The sequence below is a fragment of the Danio rerio genome, chromosome 11, assembly GCF_052040795.2.
Source record: "Danio rerio strain M-AB ecotype USA chromosome 11, GRCz13ab, whole genome shotgun sequence".
NCBI lineage: Eukaryota > Metazoa > Chordata > Actinopteri > Cypriniformes > Danionidae > Danio > Danio rerio.
In genome coordinates this window covers 11,418,304-11,440,935 of record NC_141031.1, presented here as the reverse complement: position 1 = coordinate 11,440,935, position 22,632 = coordinate 11,418,304, and the positions used below count along the sequence as shown (strand labels likewise).

Sequence of the window (22,632 nt, the reverse complement as noted above, 5' to 3'; positions counted from 1 at the left end):
ACTTTTTAGGGGTCTTAAATTTCTCTACATTGATTAATCAGCTTTTAATACATTTTAAGACGCAGCACACACCCTGATATTGCAGATGCCAGATCAGCCTTCCTATGGACCACTTTCTTTAATTTCTACCACAGATTTTCAATTGGATTCAGGTCTGGACTATTTGCAGGCCATGCCTTTGACATTATATGACTTTCATGTAGGAAAGTTTTTACAGATTTTGCCCTAATTTTTGCATTATCATCCTCAAAAAACTTTGGGCTCTATTTTGACGGTCAATGCGCAAAACGCAAAGCGCAGGGCGCAAACGCTTTCAGGGCGTGTCAAAATGCATACTTGCTAATTTAAGGACGGGAAAATCCGTTTTGCGAGATGGTCTTAAAGGGTTGAGTTTATTTTCTTAATGAGTTATAGGTGTGTTTTGAGAATAAACCAATCAGAGTCTCATCTCCCATTACCTTTAAGAGCCAGTTGCGTCGCGTCATGAGCGCATTTGCTATTTACATGACGTAAAGTAAGTTCACTTTCCCTTTTGCTCTCGTGGATAGGGAAGCCTTTACACACAAACATCCATTAGCCTATAAATAATTAATTTAGTTTGTTAAGCGCAAAGATTTGTTTCAAAAATATTTCTAAATTCAGTTGTAATTTCCGAAAAAATGAACAATATTAATGAAGTGTGGTCAAAATACTGAGTTATTTCCAAATACACCTGCTATGCCCCACACGGTCTAAAACCTGACAGGTGGACAAATCTAAGCTTGCTTTTAATAAAACAAATATAAATATGGATATAATAAATAATACTGCTAATAATAATAACATTATACAAAAGCAAATTGAATGAACTGAAAAAGCCTCCCGAGATGAAGGCAGTGGTTTTTAAATTCATGTAGGCTAGAAATTAATATGTACTATTAATTGTAATATTATTTATTTATTATTATTTGTAATATTTTAATCATTTATATTTATATCCTATATATATATCCTTATTGTATATATCCTTAATATATTATATCTTTTTCATATGTAAAGATATTTGCGTATTGCTCTGCATCTTGTTTGTAGTGTGTAAGCCAGACGCACTTTGCGCCAAACAATAGACCGCCTTTGTTCTGGTCTATAGATCAGACTATTAACAGTTTCTCAAAATAGCAACGCGCCAAAACACGCCTGCTTTTTTAGACCAGAACGCCTATAGGCGCACATACGAGCGCAAATGCATTTGCTATTTAAACAGTGTGGCGCAAAACCTCAAAATGACCCTTGCGCCGAGGTGAAAGTAGCAAATAGCGATTGCGTTGCGTCTTGCGCCACATTGCGCCGGGTGTATGATAGGGCCCTTTGTCTTCATCACAAAACTTCCTTTCAATTGATTGAATAAGAACAGTGTCCAAAATCTCAATATAATCTTGTGCATTTATAAAGGAAATAAAGGCTGTCATCTCTCCCACACCTTTCCCTGACATACATCCCCATATTATTAATATTTGTGGAAATTTCCATGTTTTGTTCAGGCAGTTGTCTTCATAAACTTCATTGAAACGGCATCAAACAAAAGTTCCACCATCATCACCCTGCCCAATGCAGATTAATAATTCATCACTGAATGTCACTCATATCCAATCATCCGCAGTCCATTGTCTTCCTTTTTATTATTTTGTTAATTTATTATTATTATTTACAATTTTAAATGGATTGAACATAAATCAATGAAGTTGTCCTCCCCCCAAAAACTCAAGAACTGTGTTGTTTCAGCTCATTTTAAACAAGTCGTTTTTGAGTGTGTATTCTAACCTTTCAGTGGCTCCACTTCAACCTCTTTAATGGTACCTGCCATACAAAGCAAACATTATAAATTAAACAGTGAGCATCTACACAGTAGAAGTATTAACATTCACACTTCACCTACTGGCCTTGCTCTTAAAAACCACACAGTTTCACAGAAGAAGAAGAAGTCAGTCATCATGAGACTTGAGGGTGTATAAAATATAGGTTTCATCGCTTGTGCCTTTAACGTATACTTTGTTTTGCAAAGCGTGAGTCAGTGCACAAGTGATACAGCAAACTTATCTACTTCTGTATTTAAGTTCAACAGTCATATCCTGTTGCATTGTTGCGGTAACTATCAGCGGGTTCTGGTACTGGGTTAAATCTTATCTGGTGGTTTTGCCTTTTACCTGTTGAGGTTTTACAGATGAAGCCCAGTCGTTCGGTGCAGTCTGCTAACTGCCAAACCGCATCTGATACCCGCATAGACACACATGGCTGTTTCCTCATCTCCTGCTCATCTGGAACTCTGGATCGCCAGTTCGTGTACTGCAGCTGAGAGCCATCCAGACGAGCCAAAACACCATCTACAATAAGCATTTTGTCCACTTCATATCAAATTCATAATGACCATTTTTAGTTTTCATAGATATCTTTTAAATAAATAAAGCACAATATAATATAATATCTGTCTGTAATAGGTGCAGCCAAAGAATTATTTTGTCAAACATTGTAACTACGAAAGGAGTTCACAACCCCTTTTTAAATGAAATAATTTTATATTATTTTTTCATGAATATACTGTAGGCAATTTGTGGTGCATTTATACAAAATAGTTTTATTAAACAGTCTGTTTTCTATAGATTAGATAAAATGTGGTCACTGAACATCTTTAGGAATAGAAAGATAATACATTTCAATTCAAATGAATTAATGAAGAAACAAATTACAAACAAAATTTATATATATATATATACATACATACATACTGTACACATACAGTTGAAGACAGAATTATTAGCCCCACTTTGAATTTTTTTTCCCTTTTTTAAATATTTCCTAAATGATGCAAGGACATTTTCGCAGAAAGAAAGTCTTATTTGTTTTATTTCGGCAAGAATAAAAGCAGTTTTTAATAAAAAAAAAAAACATTTTAGGGACAAAATTATTAGCCTTTATTATTAGACTTCAACTATATATATATATATATATATATATATATATATATATATATATATATATATATATATATATATATATATATATATACATATACATATATATATATATATATACATATATATATATATATACATATATACACATATATATATATATATATATATATATATATATATATATATATATAAAAAAATATATATATATATATATATATATATATATATAAATATATATATATATATATATATATATATATATATATATATATATATATATATATTTATATATATATATATATATATATTTATATATATATATATATATATATATATATATATATATATATATATATATATATATATATATATTTATATATATATATATATATATATATATATATATATATATATATATATATATATATATATATATATATATATATATATATATATATATATATATATATATATATATATATATAATTTTTTTTATTATTATTTATGCTTTCTCTTTATTTCTCTTTCTTTTTATTAAAATTGTAATAAAATTTTTGGACTCATTTTACATTCTTTTGTTCGATTAGTTGCAGTTTTTCCTTGGTCCTTGGACAACATATTCTACATAAATTATATTTTATAATTTGTAATTTTATACAAAAATTAAAATGTGCTCACATAAATTTGTATAGAAATTGATGTGGCAACAATTATTTATATTTCATATAATAATGCATCCAATTAGATAAATTTTATTTCAACAATTTTATATGTTTTGTTTTTCTTGATTTTTCCTGTTTCATCAAATTGTATTTAAAATTTTTTCTCAAACATAAAATTTAGGTGTGCAAATTTTTTAACTAATCTTAAGTTTGTTTGATGAGTTCCAGTTTTTCTTTGGTACTGACTAATCTATATAATTTATTTACATAAAAACACTTAATATTTTATATATTTATATTCAACTGTTATATAAATATTGTTATATTTTGTAATTTTATTCTAAATAAAATTTGGTCACATACATTTCTATAGAAATTGATGTGCATTCTTTTATACAACAATTATTTATAATTTGTATAATAATGCATAAAAATGGATACATTTAGTTTCAACAAAATGTGACCTTTTTTATGTTTTCTATTGGTTTTTCTTGTTTATTGAAATTGTATTTTACATTTTTTTCCAAACATATTAATTTGGGTGTGCTAATTTTGGACTGACCTTCAGGTTAACTTCTGTTAGATTAGATCCAGTTTTTCTTTTGTACTGACTAATCTATGTAAATTATTTATATAAAGAACAATTAATGTTTTATTTATTATTATTGTTATATGAATATTTTTTATATTTTGGTCAAATTAAATTAAATTAAAAATTTTATAGAAATGCATAAAATGTAATAATTTGTTAGAAACTCGCACATAAATATAACTACATAAAAAATAAATAATAATAATAATAATAATGTAATATAAAAAGCTGAATACATATAGAACCAAATAAGATGTATTTTCTGTTTTTATGCAAATTTGTTTTGTTAAAAAAAAAAATGGCTGTCAAATTTCAATATTTAAAAGCCACAGCTCTTACTTTTATCATTATACAAGACTCCCAGCCATAAATTCTGAGGGCCTTTGTCGTAATGCCACATCTCTTTAAGGAAGAAGCGGCTCTCCTCATCATCCTGAATGGTCAGAAGCTCAGAAGAATTTCCTGAGAAAAAAAAAAACATCTTGCAAAATCACTCAAACGCAACCACAAATAATAAGCCACCAGCAGGTGAAGCTCTTGAGCCAAAAAGTTTTTAAAGGCCCGTACCATTCGCTTTACAGTGATTTCTGGCTTCTTCTTGTGTCTTCTTTGATATGACGGTTTTAAAATAATAGCAGCTCCCGCGAAACTTCACCCAGGTATCAGGACACACCACTTCAAAGGAGAAAGCAATGCTCTCTGTTTGTGAGCAAACAATGATATCAGTTAGTTTGATAGCTAAGAGTCTCCCCCTGTATGCATATCACCCAATAGCAGTTTACTTACCACATCTTAACCTTTTAGCACTACAGAGTAACACTGGAAACACTGAAACTATTATTGGTTCGTTGGCGCTTATGTTAAAAAAAAAATGGCTAGTTCCATTTCCTAAACTCAAATAAGACATCCAGAACCCTCAAAATTAATTACTTTGCTGCCTGTTTAAATTACTTATTAAGTAACAACACAAGTCTTAACATTTTTTGGGGACAAGTTAATTGTTTTATGTTCAATTAAGTTAAGATAACAAACTTAAGTGAATTGATTTTTGTTAGGACAAAATGAGGGAATTGTTAGGAATCCAGCATTTTTCACAGTGTACACTGTAAACAATTCGGGGTTCCACACAACCAATTTAAAAGAAACAACTTTAAAAAATTAGGTTTTACAAATTTAAGTGGATTGAACGTAAAACAATTAAAGTTGTCCCAAAAAAGAATTGTGTTGTTTCAGCAAAGGGTGCTTTCACACCTGTGAATCGATTCAGTTGTTCCGAAACAGAGATTAAAATTGTTACATTGTTGCTCTTTGCTCTTGGAGCGGTTCGCTTTCACACTGCAAAGTTTCTAATCGGACCAAAAGAGCTAAAACAAGTCACGTGCGGGGAAACTCTCCCTACATTGGTCAGAGAGTCAGGGTTTATTTTGCAGCGTCCCGCTCAGCTGTCAGGAGAGGTGGTGGTTTGGTGGTGATTGACAGGGTGCGCGCGCGTGACGTGTCTGAGGAGAGACACGGTGGGGAGGGGTGAGAAGGGTGCGCGACGATGCCTATTTGAGGACTGGGAGAGAGACGCGAGATTACCGGGAGATCATCACTCGTTTGCGGGCATCCGGAGACTCGCGAAACTTCCCGCCCTACTCATAATTCTCTCTTCATATAGCCGTAAGCCTATTACATATCCATAAAACACTGTGATATAACCGCGCTCGGATCAGATCGCTTTCTCACTGCAATCGAACCGCTCCAGGGTTCGTTTCAATCGAGCCGAGACCACCTCATTCAAGCGATCTCGGAGCGATTACTTTGGCGCGGAACAGAGCGCGATTGCCCTGTTCACATATGCCAATCGAACCGCGCTAACTGGGCAAACGAGATACGTTCTGAAACAAAAGTGTAGGTGTGAAAGCACCCTAAGTCAGCTTAAAGGTGCACTTTGTGATTGTCTTCAGAAACATTTTTTGTTATGCTGGTTAAAAGTCTCTTTACATTCTGAGAGTAATGATTAAAGTAAACGATCTTATCTGATGTATATGTATTTTTTTATAGGTGGAGATATTTTTTATTTCATTTTCTAGATTAATCTAGATTTATCTCAGATATATCTAGATTAATCTAAATTAAAATGGCTCATTTGAATTCTGCTGAAGGCATTCAGAATATGTGTGCTACCCAAATAATAATTCTTTGACAACGGGTTTCTCAAGCCAGGTGGCGCATGAGACCAGGGGCTCATCTCCTTTTTCCAAAATGCATCACAAACTGCTTGAGAAACTGTTCTACTATGATAATTGGTGATGAAAATGAATGATGTTCAATAAGATGTACTTGTTTTTACTAACAGTTTATTCAGTTAAACATAAATGTTGAACTGTAGGTCTACATAAGCTTAAAACAGCGATTTTTGATTACCTTAATCTGACTAAAGTCATAACTGAACTATACAGAAATTTAACTAAGACATGTGGAGTATACATATATTAGTGGCATTATTGAAGTAAACACTGCGATCAGTAAACACCGTCATGTAGGACTTTTCGCCATATTTTCTGACAAGATCCACACAAGCAGATGTCAGTAAAGCCTAGTTCACACTACAGCATTTTAAGCCTAATTTGATCCTGATTTGGAAGTTAACAAGCTTGCCAACAGATCTGGCTGTGATCGGGAAGAAATCTGCGGGTGCTCGGCGCTCGCCAGTCTTTATGTGTGGACTACTGAACAACGCATCAACGAGGCTCGCTGACGCGTCGCCGACACCTCGCAGACAAAAATCCAATATTTAGCATGCTGAATATTCCAGAACAGTCGGCCGACTCGACCCCACATGTGGTTAGATGTAGTGACGAGCTGCAGCCAATGAGAGAGCATATCAGCATGAGCTGAATGCCTGTGTGTTCAGGAGCTCAAAAGAAACATCTGTGATTGGTCAGAATGGGCATCGATGCACTCGCCTCATTCTGCGTTAACACATGAGAGATATATTAACAGTGAAACTAGAATTCTGTAACTATTGGAAATATCATACTGGTCATTCTGACCGTTCTCATCTAAAACGCCATAGTGTCACAACATATTTACATTCAAAGCTTCCATTGAGATAATACAATTAAGCTTTGAATGTCTGGCATCATATTTAATGACACCATTACCCTTAAAATATTATCTTTTTTTGGTAATACAGCCTATAAATATGTAGTTAAGATACTAGACCACGCAAAGGTCTTGGCTTTCATTTTCACTTTCAAACAGGAGCTATTTTGCGGCACAGAATATGCAGTTTTGAAAGATATCTATAGTAAATTGATGTTTTTGCCATCAGAAAGTTTTATTTTTGTTAGCAGGAAGTTGCTAGGCAAAAAAAATTTACACATGTTTAAAGTCACAGCGACAAGTATCAGACATGCACGCAGTCATTTTGATGAATATGGTAATTAAAAGTAGAAATGCTCAGTTCTTTACTGTTTTGTAATTTAAAAAAATAACAACGTCAGAAAGAAATACACTGATAGTTAGAAAATGGCAGGGTGTTATATATATGTTAGTTTTATTTCAAAGAGTTATAAAATTACAAAAATTAAAAACTCTCTGTGTCTCTATCCACTCGAACCTTGCAGATGAGTGATTAATCCGCTGATGTATCGGCTGATTTAAAGATGTTTTTAATTGCTTCCTTGAAAGCGTGAAACGCTGTCAGTCATGTCAGCACACAAGCAGCCTTTTTCTGACGACTCCTCCCACAAAATTTTATTGGCTGTGGTTTGGTAGCTTGAATGAGCTGCTGGGGAACGAGTTGTTGTCAGATCATGTAGTGTGTGACCCCCCTCTTGTGGATCATTCACGTAGTGTTGCCTAGTGTGAACACCACAGTGATTAAAAGACACAAAGTCAAGTTATGTAGTATGAGCGGCACAGCGATCTGCTGATGTTTAAAATCCTGTGGTGTGAACTAGGCTTAAAAGGACCACACACACACAAACATCGCGAGCGTGGAAGTTTTTTTTCTTTCCATTGTGCATGCGTTATTAAATTCCATAACACTCTCACCAGTCCTTACATCTTATTTGCGTCTAATACCCCAGTTTGTCACAGGAACATGAATGAAATGTTCATGAGTTAAAGTGAAACTGCCGAACTGCAGTTAAAGTCAGGCATCCTGCTGATTTGATTCAGAAGGGCACTTTTTTGTCAGACAGCTCACCGGTCAGATATACATCCGCGCTAAAATATCAGGGTGAAAGTCATCATAGCTTGCATAGAATAGACCCTGCTCCCAAGAGAGGGGTCTGGATGCAGACTTGGTGCAGTGCAATCTGAGCTGCATCCAATGCTTTTTAATGGACTCACCTAAGCCTACCCCTCACACCGATGTCACTTGCTCCATTTGAGTGCATTTTGTCTGACATTGCATCGCTGAGTGATGCAATCTCAGCTTGCATCATAAAGGCTGCATCCAGATACTAATGGCTCCCAACCTAACTTTGAGAATAGAATAACGGCGATATTCTTATATTGCGCGATAAGAGTCTTGCGTTAACGCAGCACGTTAACGCTGATAACAGCGCACCTATAGTATTTTTACATTCTGGGTAAGGCATAAGACTAAAAAATGTTTGTCCAATTCACCATCGAGGACCACGCTACAACCGTTGCTTGAGAAACTTTATTACGAGTTGCTTAAGAAGTAGGTAATGGTTATGAAGATTGAGAAGAGAAGTATGGATGGTCGTTGAACTGGCTAATCAGGGAGTCTTGTCCGGGGAGACTCAGAGTGGGGGCTTTGTCTCGTAGGTTAAAGTGGAACCTGTAGAAGACCCCCCGATGCAGCCTGTGGAATAGGAGAGGGATGTTAAAGGCTGATTTATACTTCTGCGTCAAACACCGGCGTATGGTACGGCGCTGACGCATAGCCCTTCGCCTTGGCCGTCGGCGTCGCTGACGTGCACCTCTCAAAAAATTTAACTACATGTCGCAACGTCGCAAGCTCTGTGATTGGTCGGCTTGGTATCGCTGACGGATCTGGGCGGGCCCGAGAGCCACGTGAATGGTGCGAGCCTGATGGAGCGATTGATTACAAGTGTGGAGTCCCGTGAAGGAGCTCCGGATGGAAAGTTATGTTTTGTGTTTACCTCATAGTTAAAGTTGTTGCACGTCCGCCGGTTCCTGCCTCAAAATGAGTGAGTTTGAGCCACTTGTACATCGCGGAAGTGTTCAGGAAAACAAAACAGCAGCGAAGAAACTCGACACAGAGGAACATTTACACCTCACTGACAACTAGCGTTTCGGAAGTGTTAATGCAGACCAACAGAGACAGCGCGCAGAAGTATATATGCACAGCTACGCGCGTTGCATGCGCCGTGGGTTACGCCGGTCACTTGACGCAGAAGTATAAACCAGGCTTAGGTGTATAGGGAGGGGAGGGAGGGGCTGTAGGGGATGAGTGGTTGAGTTTAGAGGGGAATTGGGTGGGAGGGAGTGAGAATCTGAGACAAACGGTTTAGGGAGGGTCCACTTCCTCTAAATAGTAGATGAGGGAAGTTGATTGGTTTAGGCATGGCCCCGCTACTGAACTTTTGTTGATTCATTAACTCCGTTTAAAAATCGTCAGGCTGACAAATAACTCAATTACAGCAGGTAATTCAAACTGTCTATCAACAAATTCAGATTTGTATTTCTGCAGCCTCTCCAAGCAGACAGATCTGTCATTTGTGCATGGATCTACAGCTGACAAAGAATGACATCAGGCAAACTCTGCATCAACCTGAACTTCTTTCTGAAAGACCAAGGTGGCCTTGTGTCCATTAAAAGAAAGATTGTTTTGAAAGGGCTTCTGCCAAAAATGCAGAATCAAAACTTTTTTTAAATCCTGAATCAAAATCGGGGTTACTTTTGCATGCTGGAGGGAAATGACTTTATGCAGTTCAAAACCACGATCAGAAGGGGGACACCATGGCTAAAGTATTAGACTGTGTTCGTGTTTATGAATGGGTTTATATGCACACAAGTTTTTTTCAGCCACTGAAAACGTCAGGCGAAAGATTGGCTATTTTCAAGTTCATGGCTATCTTTTACAGCAGTCTGTTAAATAGACATAAGTATTTATTTAGTTGTTCAGGTGTAAGATGAAATGGATGTACGAGGATCAGCGAGCACAATTGAAAATGAAAAGTCACTCGTTGTCTTGGTAAAATAAGGATTATGTAAAAAGAAGGCAGGATATTTCTGTTTTTATCACTCCTGTTTTCTGATCTGACTTTTATTTAGTTGATTAACAAAATACAAGTAAATGTGCTCTTCCACCTAACCAGCTTTACTGAGGTGAAGTTTGATTTATATTCGCACTTTCGTTCAGTTTTGAATAGTGATAGCCTGTGACATGCTTTGAATTTTACATCTGAAATAGCACGTAGGAATGACTTCAAGACAACATTAGCACTATTTAATTGACTGTAAACAATGTTGTATTTTATAGTCATTATCACCAGGTCTTCATCTATTTGGTGTGCGTTCATGACTTGAGTAGGCATGGCTTTGGACTGCAGGGAAGGGACGTAAATTTTCAAAATTAAGCTAACGTTAGCATTCTGACAGGTTACCCACTGCACCTTTAATTGTTTTCCCAAATTTTAGTGAACATAAAACAATTATGTTGTCCCAAAACAAAACTTAATAATTGTGTTGGTTCAACTCAAATTAAATAAGTAGTTTGAACAAGCAGCATAAGTATTTTTAGTGTACATGAACAGTACTGATTCTTTGTGTTTTCATCTGTAATTAAGAATACCATAACACTACGGTTTGCATTTTGATCTGTAAACCCTCACTTCAAAATCAATCATTATCAACCACATTTATCTGATTTTTTTTTCGTGGCACTTTTATCCTGATCAATGAGCAGCGGTCCCTCCATATGCAAACATTATAAACAATATTATTTTTGCAGTATTTTGGTAATCGTTTTGCTAGTTTGTCATCAAGTCACTACACAATGTAATCACATTAAATGTTACCTCTTTTAAACCCTAGAGCCAAACTTGAGTCGTAACAATAGGGATATAGTTTTAAACTGTTTTCCTGGCTAAAATATATTTTGTTAATGTGAGTAATGCAATATTTCACCCTGTATACATTTTACTCAAAATGTACTTCAGTGTCAATTAAATAAATGTCCTAGCACAAAACAGAATGTGGATTGCGGTATAAAGTAACCGTAACAATAAATGTTATTTACAAGAAATGCATTTGGAAATTATTTAGATTTACAGAAACACTTATGTTCAGCTAAACAAATATACCAGTGATTATTTTAATCCAATACAGCACTGAAAAGGTTTGTATGTGTGTGCATTTTTAAATGTAAAATTCATTCATTGCTAGGGCTTTATTTTGATCCAGGTGCAAAGTGCAGGGCGCAAAAGCATTAAGGGCATGTCAGAATCCACTTTTACCATTTTAAGGACGGAAAAATCCACTTTGCGCCGTGGTGCAGTGGAGTTATAGGTGTTTTGAAAATAAACCAATCAGTCTCATCTCCCATTCTCTTTAAGAACCAGTTGCGTCTTACCATAGCACATTTGCTATTTACATAATTAGTTCCATTTATTAAGTGTAAAGATTTGTTTCAAAACTATTTCTAAATTCAGTTCTAATTTCCAGCAAACGAATAGATAAACAGTAATAACAAAGTGTGCTCAAAAAATATCCAAATACACATGCTATGCCCATATAATCTAAAACCTGACAGGTGGACAAATCTAAGCTTGTTTTTAATAAAAAAAAAGTATATTAATATGCATATAATAAATAAAACTACTGTTACGATCACCAGCGATCTAACTACCAGAGGTCGCTGGTAAACACTCACACACACATAGGACTACATCTAAATGGACTACATATTCAGTCATGCCAAACACACAAACACACACACCTGCTCCAAGTCTCCACTGATGACTCCCACAGCTGATGCTGCTTCTAGACTGATTACTGTACTACATAAACAGCACAGAAACACTCACTGTGGCTGAGTCTTGTTATCTGCTCTGCGCTGGACTTTAGACCACCTCTAAGCTGGTCTATTGAACAGTGTATTTTAGTTCCTCAAAATAGCAACGCGCCAGCAATGTGCCATAACACACCTCCTTTTTTTTAGACCAGAACACCTATGGGTGCATATGTATTTGCTATTTAAACAGCGTGGTGCGAAATGTCAAAACGACTCTAAGCTCCAAGCTCAAACTAGTAAACAATAATTGCGACACGCATTGCGCCGCATTGCGTTAGGTGTATGATAGGGCCCCTAATGTTACACATTAATCTATTTTCTACAGAAAATCATTAGGAAATTATCATTTTTAAAAATGGCCAAAATATTCTTTGTAGAAAATGTACGTATTTTTCAAAAATTCTACTTTTTTCAAGTCCTGAAATAAATCAAAAGGCAGAAAGGACTGGACTCACTGGGTGGGGGTATGTAGCATATCGCTCCTGATAACCTCATGTCACATTCATTGTCTCTCCAGCGTCCATTAGTATCCATAGACACGCAGCCTCCATCTCCCACCGGCCCTTCAGGGTAATAATTTGAATCTTCCCAATGAGTAAACCATCCCTCACTTCCATCAGACCACTGATGGGATATGCCATCCTATGAAAGTAGAGAGCGCTCTTCTTTAATGAATATATTGTATAATAATTTACAACATGTTATATAAAATATTGATATATTTAGACATATACATACATATATTATATAAACATTGTATTCATAACTTATTTTCATAATCATTATGAGTATTAATGATCATATACATTTTTTATATAAAACAATTAAAATTTTGTATTTTTAATTATTTGATGACTAAACATATTTTCATTAGCAATGCATTATTCTTATAACTTAGTACATACAAGTGTATTATCAAAAATTATTTATATAAAATATAATATATAATAATATACAAAATGTTACACATATAATTTATGCATAACCTAGTATTTTTAACATAATCACTTTTTTATTATTAATTATCATATAAATTATGTATATAAAACAATATAAATATTGTATTATAAATGACAAAATGTGATACATTCTTTGAAGATTAAACATAAAATGTGATATAAATATTTAATATATTTACACATATCGTTTTAGTCTTAACTTATTGTAACAATCATTATTACTATTAACTATAATATAAATTATGTATATAAAACTATTAAAATATTGTATTATAATTTACAAAATGTGATAAATAATTTGATGACTAAACGTATAATTTTTTTAACCATGCAATATTTTTGATATTGTTACATATAAGTATATTACCGTAAATATTTAGACATTTACACACAGTTTTATGCAAAATTTACATTTATTAATACAAAACGTTTTCCCCAATTTCTGTACAGAGAGCAGATTTTTTTCAACACAGTTCTAATCATAATAGTTTTAATAACTCATCTCTAATAATTGATTTATTTGACCTTTTTCATGATGACAGTAAATATTATTAGGCTAGATATTTTTCAAGACACCTTGCAGCTTAAAGTGGTATTTAAAGGCTTAACTAGGTTAATTAGGTTAACTAGGCAGGTTAAGAAAATTAGGCAAGATGTTGTATAACGATGGTTTGTTCTGTAGACTGTAGAAAATAAAGTTAGCTTAAAGGGGCTAATAATTTTGATGTCCAAATGGTTGTTAAAACATTTTAAACTGCTTTTATTCTAGCCGAAATAAAACAAATCAGACTTTCTCCAAAAGAAAAAATATTATCAGACATACTGTGAAAATTTCCTTGCTCTTTTGAACATAATTTAGGAAATATTTAAAAAAGGTAAAAAGGGGGGCTAATAATTCTGACTTCAAATATATATTACCAATACACCTGTAAAACACATGAACTTCCCTGTGTCCTTACGTCTGTGCTGTATAAGCCGATCCAATGCGGGGCGTCCAGTCTGTTGATCAGAAAGGTCAGATAAGCCTGCTGAAATGGGTCTGTGATGCTCACGAGTGTTGCCCCCTTCACCAAACACCTTTCCTGAGCCTCGTACCAGCTCATGTTGCCATGGGCGACCAGATAAGTGTGGTTCCTGAACTCAGATGTGCCCAGAGAGGATGCAGTGTGATAGGAGTGAGTGGGACGCTTGGTGGTGTCTGAAATAATGAAGATGATGGAGCAAATAAATAAAACCATGATAATTAGTTCCACATTATGGACAAGGAGCAATAAAACAAAATGCATTTTTTTCATAATATTTTTTAAAATTGTGAACAAAAACTTTTACTGTAAAATCAATTATTTAAAATGCCATGTGTGAATTTGTCTGGTCACTTGTCTCAAATACATAACTATCTTTTAATATAGCATACATTTTTTTTTAAATAAAACTTTAATAAAATAAATGAATATGATAAACATTATTTGAGATAGATACATTTCTAACATCAATAACCATATTTGCATATTATATATACATGTATGTGTATCACTATATGTGTGTGTGCGTGTGTGTGTGTGTGTAGTTGAAGTCATAATTATTAGCCCCACTGTTTATTTTTTTTCCCCTAATTTCTGTTTAATGGAGAAAAGATTTTTTTCAACACATTTCTAAACATAATAGTTTAAATAACTATAATAATAATAATAATAATAAAACAAACTTTAATTTTGGATGCAATTAATCTTTTACCAGCACTAATAAACTGTATTTATGTTTATTAATTAAATAATTGATTTATTATTTTACTTTCCTACAATAATTTGACCTACCTTGCGATTTCTCGCAGACAAAGCCATATATCTTTTCAGTACAGACGTCATCTTGCCAAATCCCTGTCAAGCGGAAGTTGTGGCTGTTGGACAGGAAAGTGCAATGAGGTACTTCAGGAGATCTATAATTAATCCTCTGTAGACACAGATACAGAAAAACAGTTTTAAAATTGTTTGTTGAAATCCAGTGATATTTCTAATATACTAAATCCTACAGATGCATCAGTCGAAATCTTTTTTTCTCTACAAAAACACAACAGGCAACCGGACGACTGTCTTGTTTAAAATCGGCTGATCTCTGCTCTAGAATATAAACTGAACTGCAATCATTTTTTCTGTACAAAGTGTTTAGTATAGTGTGCAGAGAAGCTAAATATGCAGCACAGATGTACACACAAGTTCAGATGATACAGCAATACATGACATATTCTGCACAACTTCAACAAATCGAACAAATATTGACCTTTGTTCATTTCATATTGCACTTTTGCAATTCTGTGATGTCTGTGGTTGCAGGCTTTACTAATGTAACTATTAATGGAAACAAAATGTTTTTAGAGAAGCTAATGTGGTATTTCATTCTAGTATACCGAATATTGAACGCTTAAATAAATAACGCTTCGTCACTGCTGTTCTATTAACCTCCACACACAAGAAAGGATGGATTCAGCATTTTTATTATTTATTTTAACTGTCCAATGCAGCATTAATATTATTATTTTTTATATATATATATATGTAGAAATCAGACCATTTATCTTTTTATATATATAATTCATGAAGATATGACCCTGGCCTTGATCCCAAAACCAGTCACAAGTGTCGATTTAGAAATTGAGATTTATGCATTACCTGATATATCTATATCTATATCTATATCTATCTATCTATATATATATATATATATATATATATATATATATATATATATATATATATATATTAGGGCTGTCAAAATTTGCAAATTTAATAAAAATTTATTAATTAAATAAATATATATATATGTGTGTGTGTGTATACATGTGTATATACAAATACAGACACACACACACACACACACACACACACACACACACACACACACACACACACACACACACACACACACACACACACACACACACACACACACACACACACACACACACACACACACACACACACATATATATATATATATATATTAGGGCTGTCAAAATTTGCTAATTTAATAAAAAATTAATTAATTAAGCTAATTTGATAATTGAGCTTAATTAAGCAAATTTGATTTGAAAATTGTTTTATACAGTTGAAGTCAGAATTATTAGCCCCCCAAAATTATTAGCCCCCCTGTATTTTTTTTCGCTAATTTCTGTTTAATGGAACACATTTCTAAACATAATAGTTTTAATAACTCATTTCTAATAACTAATTTATTTTATCTTTGCCATGATGACAGAACATAATATTTGACTAGATAAAGTGACATTTAAAAACTTAACTAGGTTAAATCATTGTATAAAGATGGTTTGTTCTGTAGACAATAGGGGTGTAACGATACACTCAGCTCACGATACAATGTGTATAACGATATAATGTTCACGATTCGATATGTATCACGATATTTGGAATAAAAATTGAAAATTAAACTGAAATGCAAATTTTATTTAAAAAACATTTAATTACCAAGTAAACAATTTTTTATGTATTTCTTTTGTTTAAACTTTCTAAACTGAACCTTCTTTAAGAAAATAAATTAAACAGGACTGTCTCTGGAAAATAAAACAATTTAAAAACTTCTTATAAAATATTATTGAAATGATTCAATCCAATTTAATTTAACGGTAAGAGCTTAAGGCTTTGCTTGGTTACTTGCGTTTTTTGTGTGTGCAAAAAAAAAAAAAAAAAAAAAAAAATCTACATTTCCAGGTAATCAGCAGTTCTTTAAAATAATCCTGAACTGATGTGTATCTGTCTGAGAGGTTTTTATGGATGGCTGTCTTCATATTGGGCATGATGAGTGACAGGGTGGCCGTCTTTTCATTACACAGGACAGTCGTGGCTCTTTTCAGCAGTTTAGGCAGGTTTACTATTTCTTCGGCGTTGCTGATGTTGGCGCTATCAAGTGTATCATGTTGAAGTGCATTTTTGTGTACCTCTGTACTCAAAAGAGTTCATGCTCGTCGTAATCATAACTCTAAAATGCGATATAATTGTTTAAATAATGTGTACGTTTTCGGTTTCATTTCCACTGCTGTTCATTCTTCCCACGCGGCTCCTGAACGATCACTCTGTTCCACAAACTGAATGTTGAATGTTAGTCACAGTGTTGAATGCTGAATGTTAGTCACAACCTGCAGGTTCAGTTCACTGAAGCAGACGCGCGCGCGCCCTCTGTAGTAACAGCTCACGTCATGTGTGATTTTGCGGCTGCCAATACATCATTATATGAAGACAGAATGATATTTTAGGGTGAATTGTACTTTATAAATACAGTATGTGACTCTTTTAACACCATTAGTAGGTATCCATGTCGCTGTGCAAAGTATGTAAATCACTGTGAAGACTTTAAAACTTCGGCTATGTTTGACCCAGTATGCTTGTCAAAAAGCGGACGAGTCTAAAGCAATGACTGTACAACCGAAATGTTGCCAGACGTCTGATTTTGAGAGAATGGGCCATCCTCTATTTCAACTCCACTCATCTTGGTCTGCTAAAATTACTGCTGCTGCAATCTGAACTCACGTACGACAGCAGGTGGAACGTAGCTCACGTGCAAACAGCTCAACTAATAAGAGAAAACGGACGTCATATGGTAATGAAATCGTCATAATGCCACGATGCATATTGTGACATTTTTGCATCGCAATAAATTGTACAACGATAAATCGTTACACCCCTAGTAGACAATGAAATAAAAACATTGCTTAAGGGGACTAATAATATTGTTCTTTAAAAAATGTAATTGCTTTGATTGTAGTCAAAATAAAATTAATACTTTCTCCAGAAGAAAAAATATTATAGCAAATACTGTGTAAAATTCCTTGCGCTGTTAAATTTGGGAAATATTTTTTAAAAAAAGAAAAAAATTTCACAGGAGGGCGAATCATTTTGACTTCAACTGTATATATTTTAGATTTTTTTTAAAAGTCAGTAATCTGAATCAGCCATCAAAAATCAAGATGGGAGCATCACTTCTAATTCCCAAGATTTTATACCTCCCAGTTACTGTAGACGATCGGCTTCTTGTTGCTCCATTTGGAAGAAAAACGTCCTTGCACACCGATCCAAACCCCCGCTGACGAGCCATGAAGCATCATGACGATATAGGCTTCAACCCAAAAAAAAAGAAACCACAAATATCAACATACAACAACACTGAAAGCTGTATAAATGAGCATGTGACCTTTACCTTGTTCGATCTCATCCTTGATGGACACCAGAGAGCCCTGATCGGCCGAGCACACAGCCTGAGCCTCCTGCCAGCTCTTCCCCTTTTCTGGACGGTCCGGGAGATACACATACAGACACTGCCAACCAATCACAAAACAGCTACTCTCAATTTTACAATAAAACAGAACAACTCAAACGGTAAATAAAAGAATTCCTGAAAATTATATATGAGACACATTAATAGAAATTAATTCTGGTGAGAAAGAGTAGAGGCCTGCATTCCCGCAGCTGTACCACAGGAGCCGACCACATTTCTTGCGACCCGACCAGATTTCTTGCGGCGCTGGAATAAATTTCCGAATAAAGTATGGGAGCGGTCGGTAACTGGTGTAATTTTGGATGGGAGCGGGCGATCTAATAACATCACTCCCGACTCTCGAGCGTGCGAGCGATCACGCAAATGTATGTGTGTGACTTTAGCTTGTTTGTTGCTGTCTATGTGTGTGTGTGTCTGTGTGAATGAGAGAGAGTGTGATGCTGTCTGTGTGTGTGTTACTTGCTTGGTGCTTATGTGCATACAGTAAACATGTTTTAGGCTGTCTGGACTCTGTATAGCTGGGTGGTTTTCAGTTTTGTCCCCCCCATCTCATTAGTGTGAACAGGCGATGCGAGTAGAAAACGGGGCAGGGCGGGCAGCGGGACAGTACATGCTGAATATAAACGGGAGCGTTCGGGTTCGGACTAAAACTTGGCGGGAGCGGGATTCAAAATTTAGTCCCACGCAGATCTTAAAGAGAGAGTTTTGAATTTATTGCCATTTCAGCTTCTGTGGCTATTTTAGAGTGAAAAAAAAATCGACTTTACATTTTATAGATGTTACGTTTCTATAAAAAACAAACAATAAAGACCATCAGCAATAAATAATACGTAAGATAAAAAGGTTAAGGTTTACTTTTGATAGAAATTGATCTAGCATTTCTGAAAGATTCACATTTGAAAATATTTCCTTTAAAGTTTCTCCAATTAAAAATCGTGTAATAAATATACTAATTATGGTGTGTTATTATTATTAATACTAATATTCACTCTTTAAGCGAATGTTGGTCAGTTGATGTTTTTTTATTATCCCTGTTAAAAAAAGAAATGTTAAATTAGCTGACACTTGTAAAAAAAAAAGCATAAGTTAGAACAATATTGGAAGTTAATTAATTTCTTTTCTGTTTAATTTGGTTTGCAAAACTGTTTTATTATTTTTATATAAATGCAATACAACTGTTCTGCACTTAGTAATTAAATACAATTCTAAAATTATTTTCAACATTTTTTTATTGTTTAAAACGTTTTCCTACAAAATAAACTAAAAAAGGTTTTCTCAGTGGCTTTGGTGCATTTCTCACAACACTATTTACATTTGCACAACAGTTCATGTATTTTTCAAAACAATTAGCACAAACTGCAAAACCTAGTTGATAATCTGCAAAAGCGTGTCACTTGCTAAAAATGGATAGCTCATTCCTCAAAAGCAAATATTGATGTCTATGAAAGTGTCAGTGTCATCAAGGTGAAAAGTCCTGACACCATTGTTTATGAACAAAATAGTCAAATTGCTTTATCATGTTTTCATTACGACAGTTTACTCTGGACAGTTTTTCCAATCCAAAAAAAATCAGATATTGGTGACACGTCCAGAAAACGCTCAAGACAGCACTATATACTGTTTCACATTTTTACTGCATTTGCAATTCTAATTTATTCACAGCATTGTGCAAAAGAATAAACACACACTTATTTATAAAAAAAAACATAAACTTCCTTTGGGTAGAGCTGTGCACAACTGTAAACAATATTGCAGAACATATTGGAACTGAACCTACAACATACATAGTTCTGTAAATCATTCATGAAATTGTTCAATTTAGAAGACGTTTTTAGAATTTTTATTTTATTTATTTATTTTTTCTAAAATTAGCATGACAGATTTTGACAACTAGTTCAACATTTCTAGATGTAATGACTCAGGTAATGAAATGAGGATTAGTTTTAAATGGGATGACTATTCAGCATTCACAAGTTTAGTTCATTTTAACTGACATGACATAAGCAAATGATAATGTTATAAATAGCAGAGAGTTGTATGAAAACAATTGATGCACATCCAAAAGCATCTGCAATTTGTTGGAAGGAATGAGAAACTGCTACTATAACGTGAACAAATGACTAAGTGTTTTGAGAAACGCATTAACTGTTGTGCACATGTAAATAGTGTGTGCTGCAAATCATTTTAACTGCAGTTTTTTTGAAAGAAAACTTTTTATTAAATTACAATTCTTGTATTACTTTTTTTTGAAAAACATTTCCTGCTTATTCAGCTTTACAACAATTGAATTCTCAATATAACTACTCTGCAAAATTGTAGATTTTGAGGTACAAATAATTTTAACTAAATTATTTTAAGAACATTTGATAATAGATTGATTGACTCATTCATTCATTCATAAAAATTGATTAATTGATTCATTGATTGATTCATTGATTCATTCAACCATATGAAAAGATCTACAGTGATCAACATTTAAAGTGCATCAAAAAAGTTTTTAAAAAAATTGTCCTAAGACAAGAACTAGTGTTTTCGAACAATTTTGTTGAAGGTTTTGAACCACTTCAAATGTTGACTAATGTAGATTAAACTTGTAAAAGCAGTCTGTAGTGCATGTGAACCTTGTGTCCGTAGTAAAGCCAGTTCTCTGGGCAGCTGCCGATATAGTAAGGCTCTTGTGGAACCTCCACCACAGACACCGTTCTGCGTTTGCACACATAACCACGAGGATCTTTACAGCTTCCTGCAGACCACTGACCTGCACAACACCATTGAGAAGCAGCGTTTCAGTATATTGAATAACAGTACCTATGTGTACATATATAGAGTATTTATCGTTTACCAGACTGAGCCGACATTTGGATACAATTTTGACCAGGCTTTCTGGAAAATTGACCGTTTTCCCAGTTCTCGTAATCCAGAGCAGATCCATCAGTCCAGCTGCAGACCACAAACATAAGACATAAAAGAGTAAAGGTGATAAAGGTTTGGTCTATAAGTGTATGTTCCACTTATGTTTTATTTATTATATGTTTATATTTTGTAAACTATTTTTTTATTTTGTATACTATATTTTTATATTTTATATATTATATTTGTATATATTGTATGCTATATTTTTAAGGTAAGATTGTTGGCTAAGTGACTCAAACTTTTTGCTTGTTTTCTGGACTATGCTCGTGCATTACCCTTATATTGTTGGTTGTTCCTTATTAGACCTTTGCCTGCCTGACCCATCTCAATAAAACTGCTTGGAACTTTATATTGTTGCCAGTACCACTCACCACCGTTACAGATATATATATACTGTAACGAGCGCACACATGCCACGTCGCCCTGGTCGCTAATTCAACCCAGCTGGACCATCATCAACTCAGGATCGCTCACAGCTGGACGTCATCAAGCAGAGAGGCATATAAGCCAAACCTACGCCAGGAGAAGATGAGCTTCATTCACCCAATGACTCCCTGTGCTAATGCTTGTCTCTCTGTCTCTCCTTAGCAGACTCCAGCTCGTGACGATCCTACACCCGACTACTCACTGTCCTTCACCTACTTCCCGGAGCACCAGAGCACCTCACCCTGAAGAAGAGCACCATTTACACAACCTTCACTTTGTAAATAAAGCACCCTCCGGGGACTTGTCTGTAAACTTATCCAACTGTGTCGCTGTTTTCCCTCTGCCTCGCTACAATACACATATACAGTGCATCCGGAAAGTATTCATCGCATTTCACTTTTTCAACATTTTCTTTAAATTTTCAGCCTTATTTCAAAATGGATTAAATTTATTTATTTATGCAAAATTCTACACACAACACCCCATAATGACAATGTAAAAAAAGATTTTTTGAAATTGTTGCAAATGTATTGTTATTTATTATTTAGTATTCACAGCTTTTGCCATGTACAGTAGCTCTTAATTGAGCTCGGGCACATTCTGTAAGTGGAAGATGTTTGGAACCACCAGGACTCTTCCTAGATCTGGTGGGCCATCTAAGCTGAGTGATCGGGGAGAAGGGCCTTAGTCAGGGAGCTGATCAATAACCTGATGGTCACTCTGTCTGAGCTTCAGCATTCTTCTATGGAGAAAGGAAAAGCTTACAGAAGGACAACCATCTGTGCAGCAATCCACCAATCAGGCCTGTATGGTAGAGTGACCAGATGGAAGCCACTCCCTGCCT

At 34.4% G+C, this 22,632-nt stretch overlaps 2 protein-coding genes across 8 annotated transcripts in view; both read right to left on the bottom strand.

Moving 5' to 3' along the window:
* The window catches only part of rbms1a (RNA binding motif, single stranded interacting protein 1a), a 312,567-nt gene that overhangs the window by 114,781 nt on the left and 175,154 nt on the right, over nt 1-22,632 (bottom strand). The gene's annotated exons all lie outside the window — the stretch shown is intronic.
* pla2r1 (phospholipase A2 receptor 1) overlaps nt 1-22,632 on the bottom strand; it is an 868,273-nt gene that overhangs the window by 789,882 nt on the left and 55,759 nt on the right. For 2 of the 6 annotated variants that reach the window (XR_015502375.1, XR_015502378.1), the window contains exons 19-30: nt 21,292-21,389; nt 21,071-21,207; nt 18,372-18,489; nt 18,178-18,290; nt 14,981-15,116; nt 14,262-14,364; nt 14,126-14,165; nt 12,663-12,849; nt 4,773-4,904; nt 4,545-4,667; nt 2,184-2,360; nt 1,801-1,836 (exon numbers count right to left, since the gene is read on the bottom strand). The exons of 1 other annotated variant lie outside the window; for it this stretch is intronic. Coding sequence is in view for 2 of the 5 variants with exons in the window: in XM_087273311.1 (XP_087129437.1) it covers nt 1,801-1,836; nt 2,184-2,360; nt 4,545-4,667; nt 4,773-4,904; nt 12,663-12,849; nt 14,126-14,364; nt 14,981-15,116; nt 18,178-18,290; nt 18,372-18,489; nt 21,071-21,207; nt 21,292-21,389 (1,496 nt within the window). In the remaining 3 variants the exon portion in view is untranslated. Of the gene's footprint in view, nt 1-1,800; nt 1,837-2,183; nt 2,361-4,544; nt 4,668-4,772; nt 4,905-12,662; nt 12,850-14,125; nt 14,365-14,980; nt 15,117-18,177; nt 18,291-18,371; nt 18,490-21,070; nt 21,208-21,291; nt 21,390-21,637; nt 22,346-22,632 lie in introns of those variants that run through there. 3 more of the 6 variants (XM_087273311.1, XM_087273310.1, XR_015502376.1) reach the window with 2 other exon arrangements.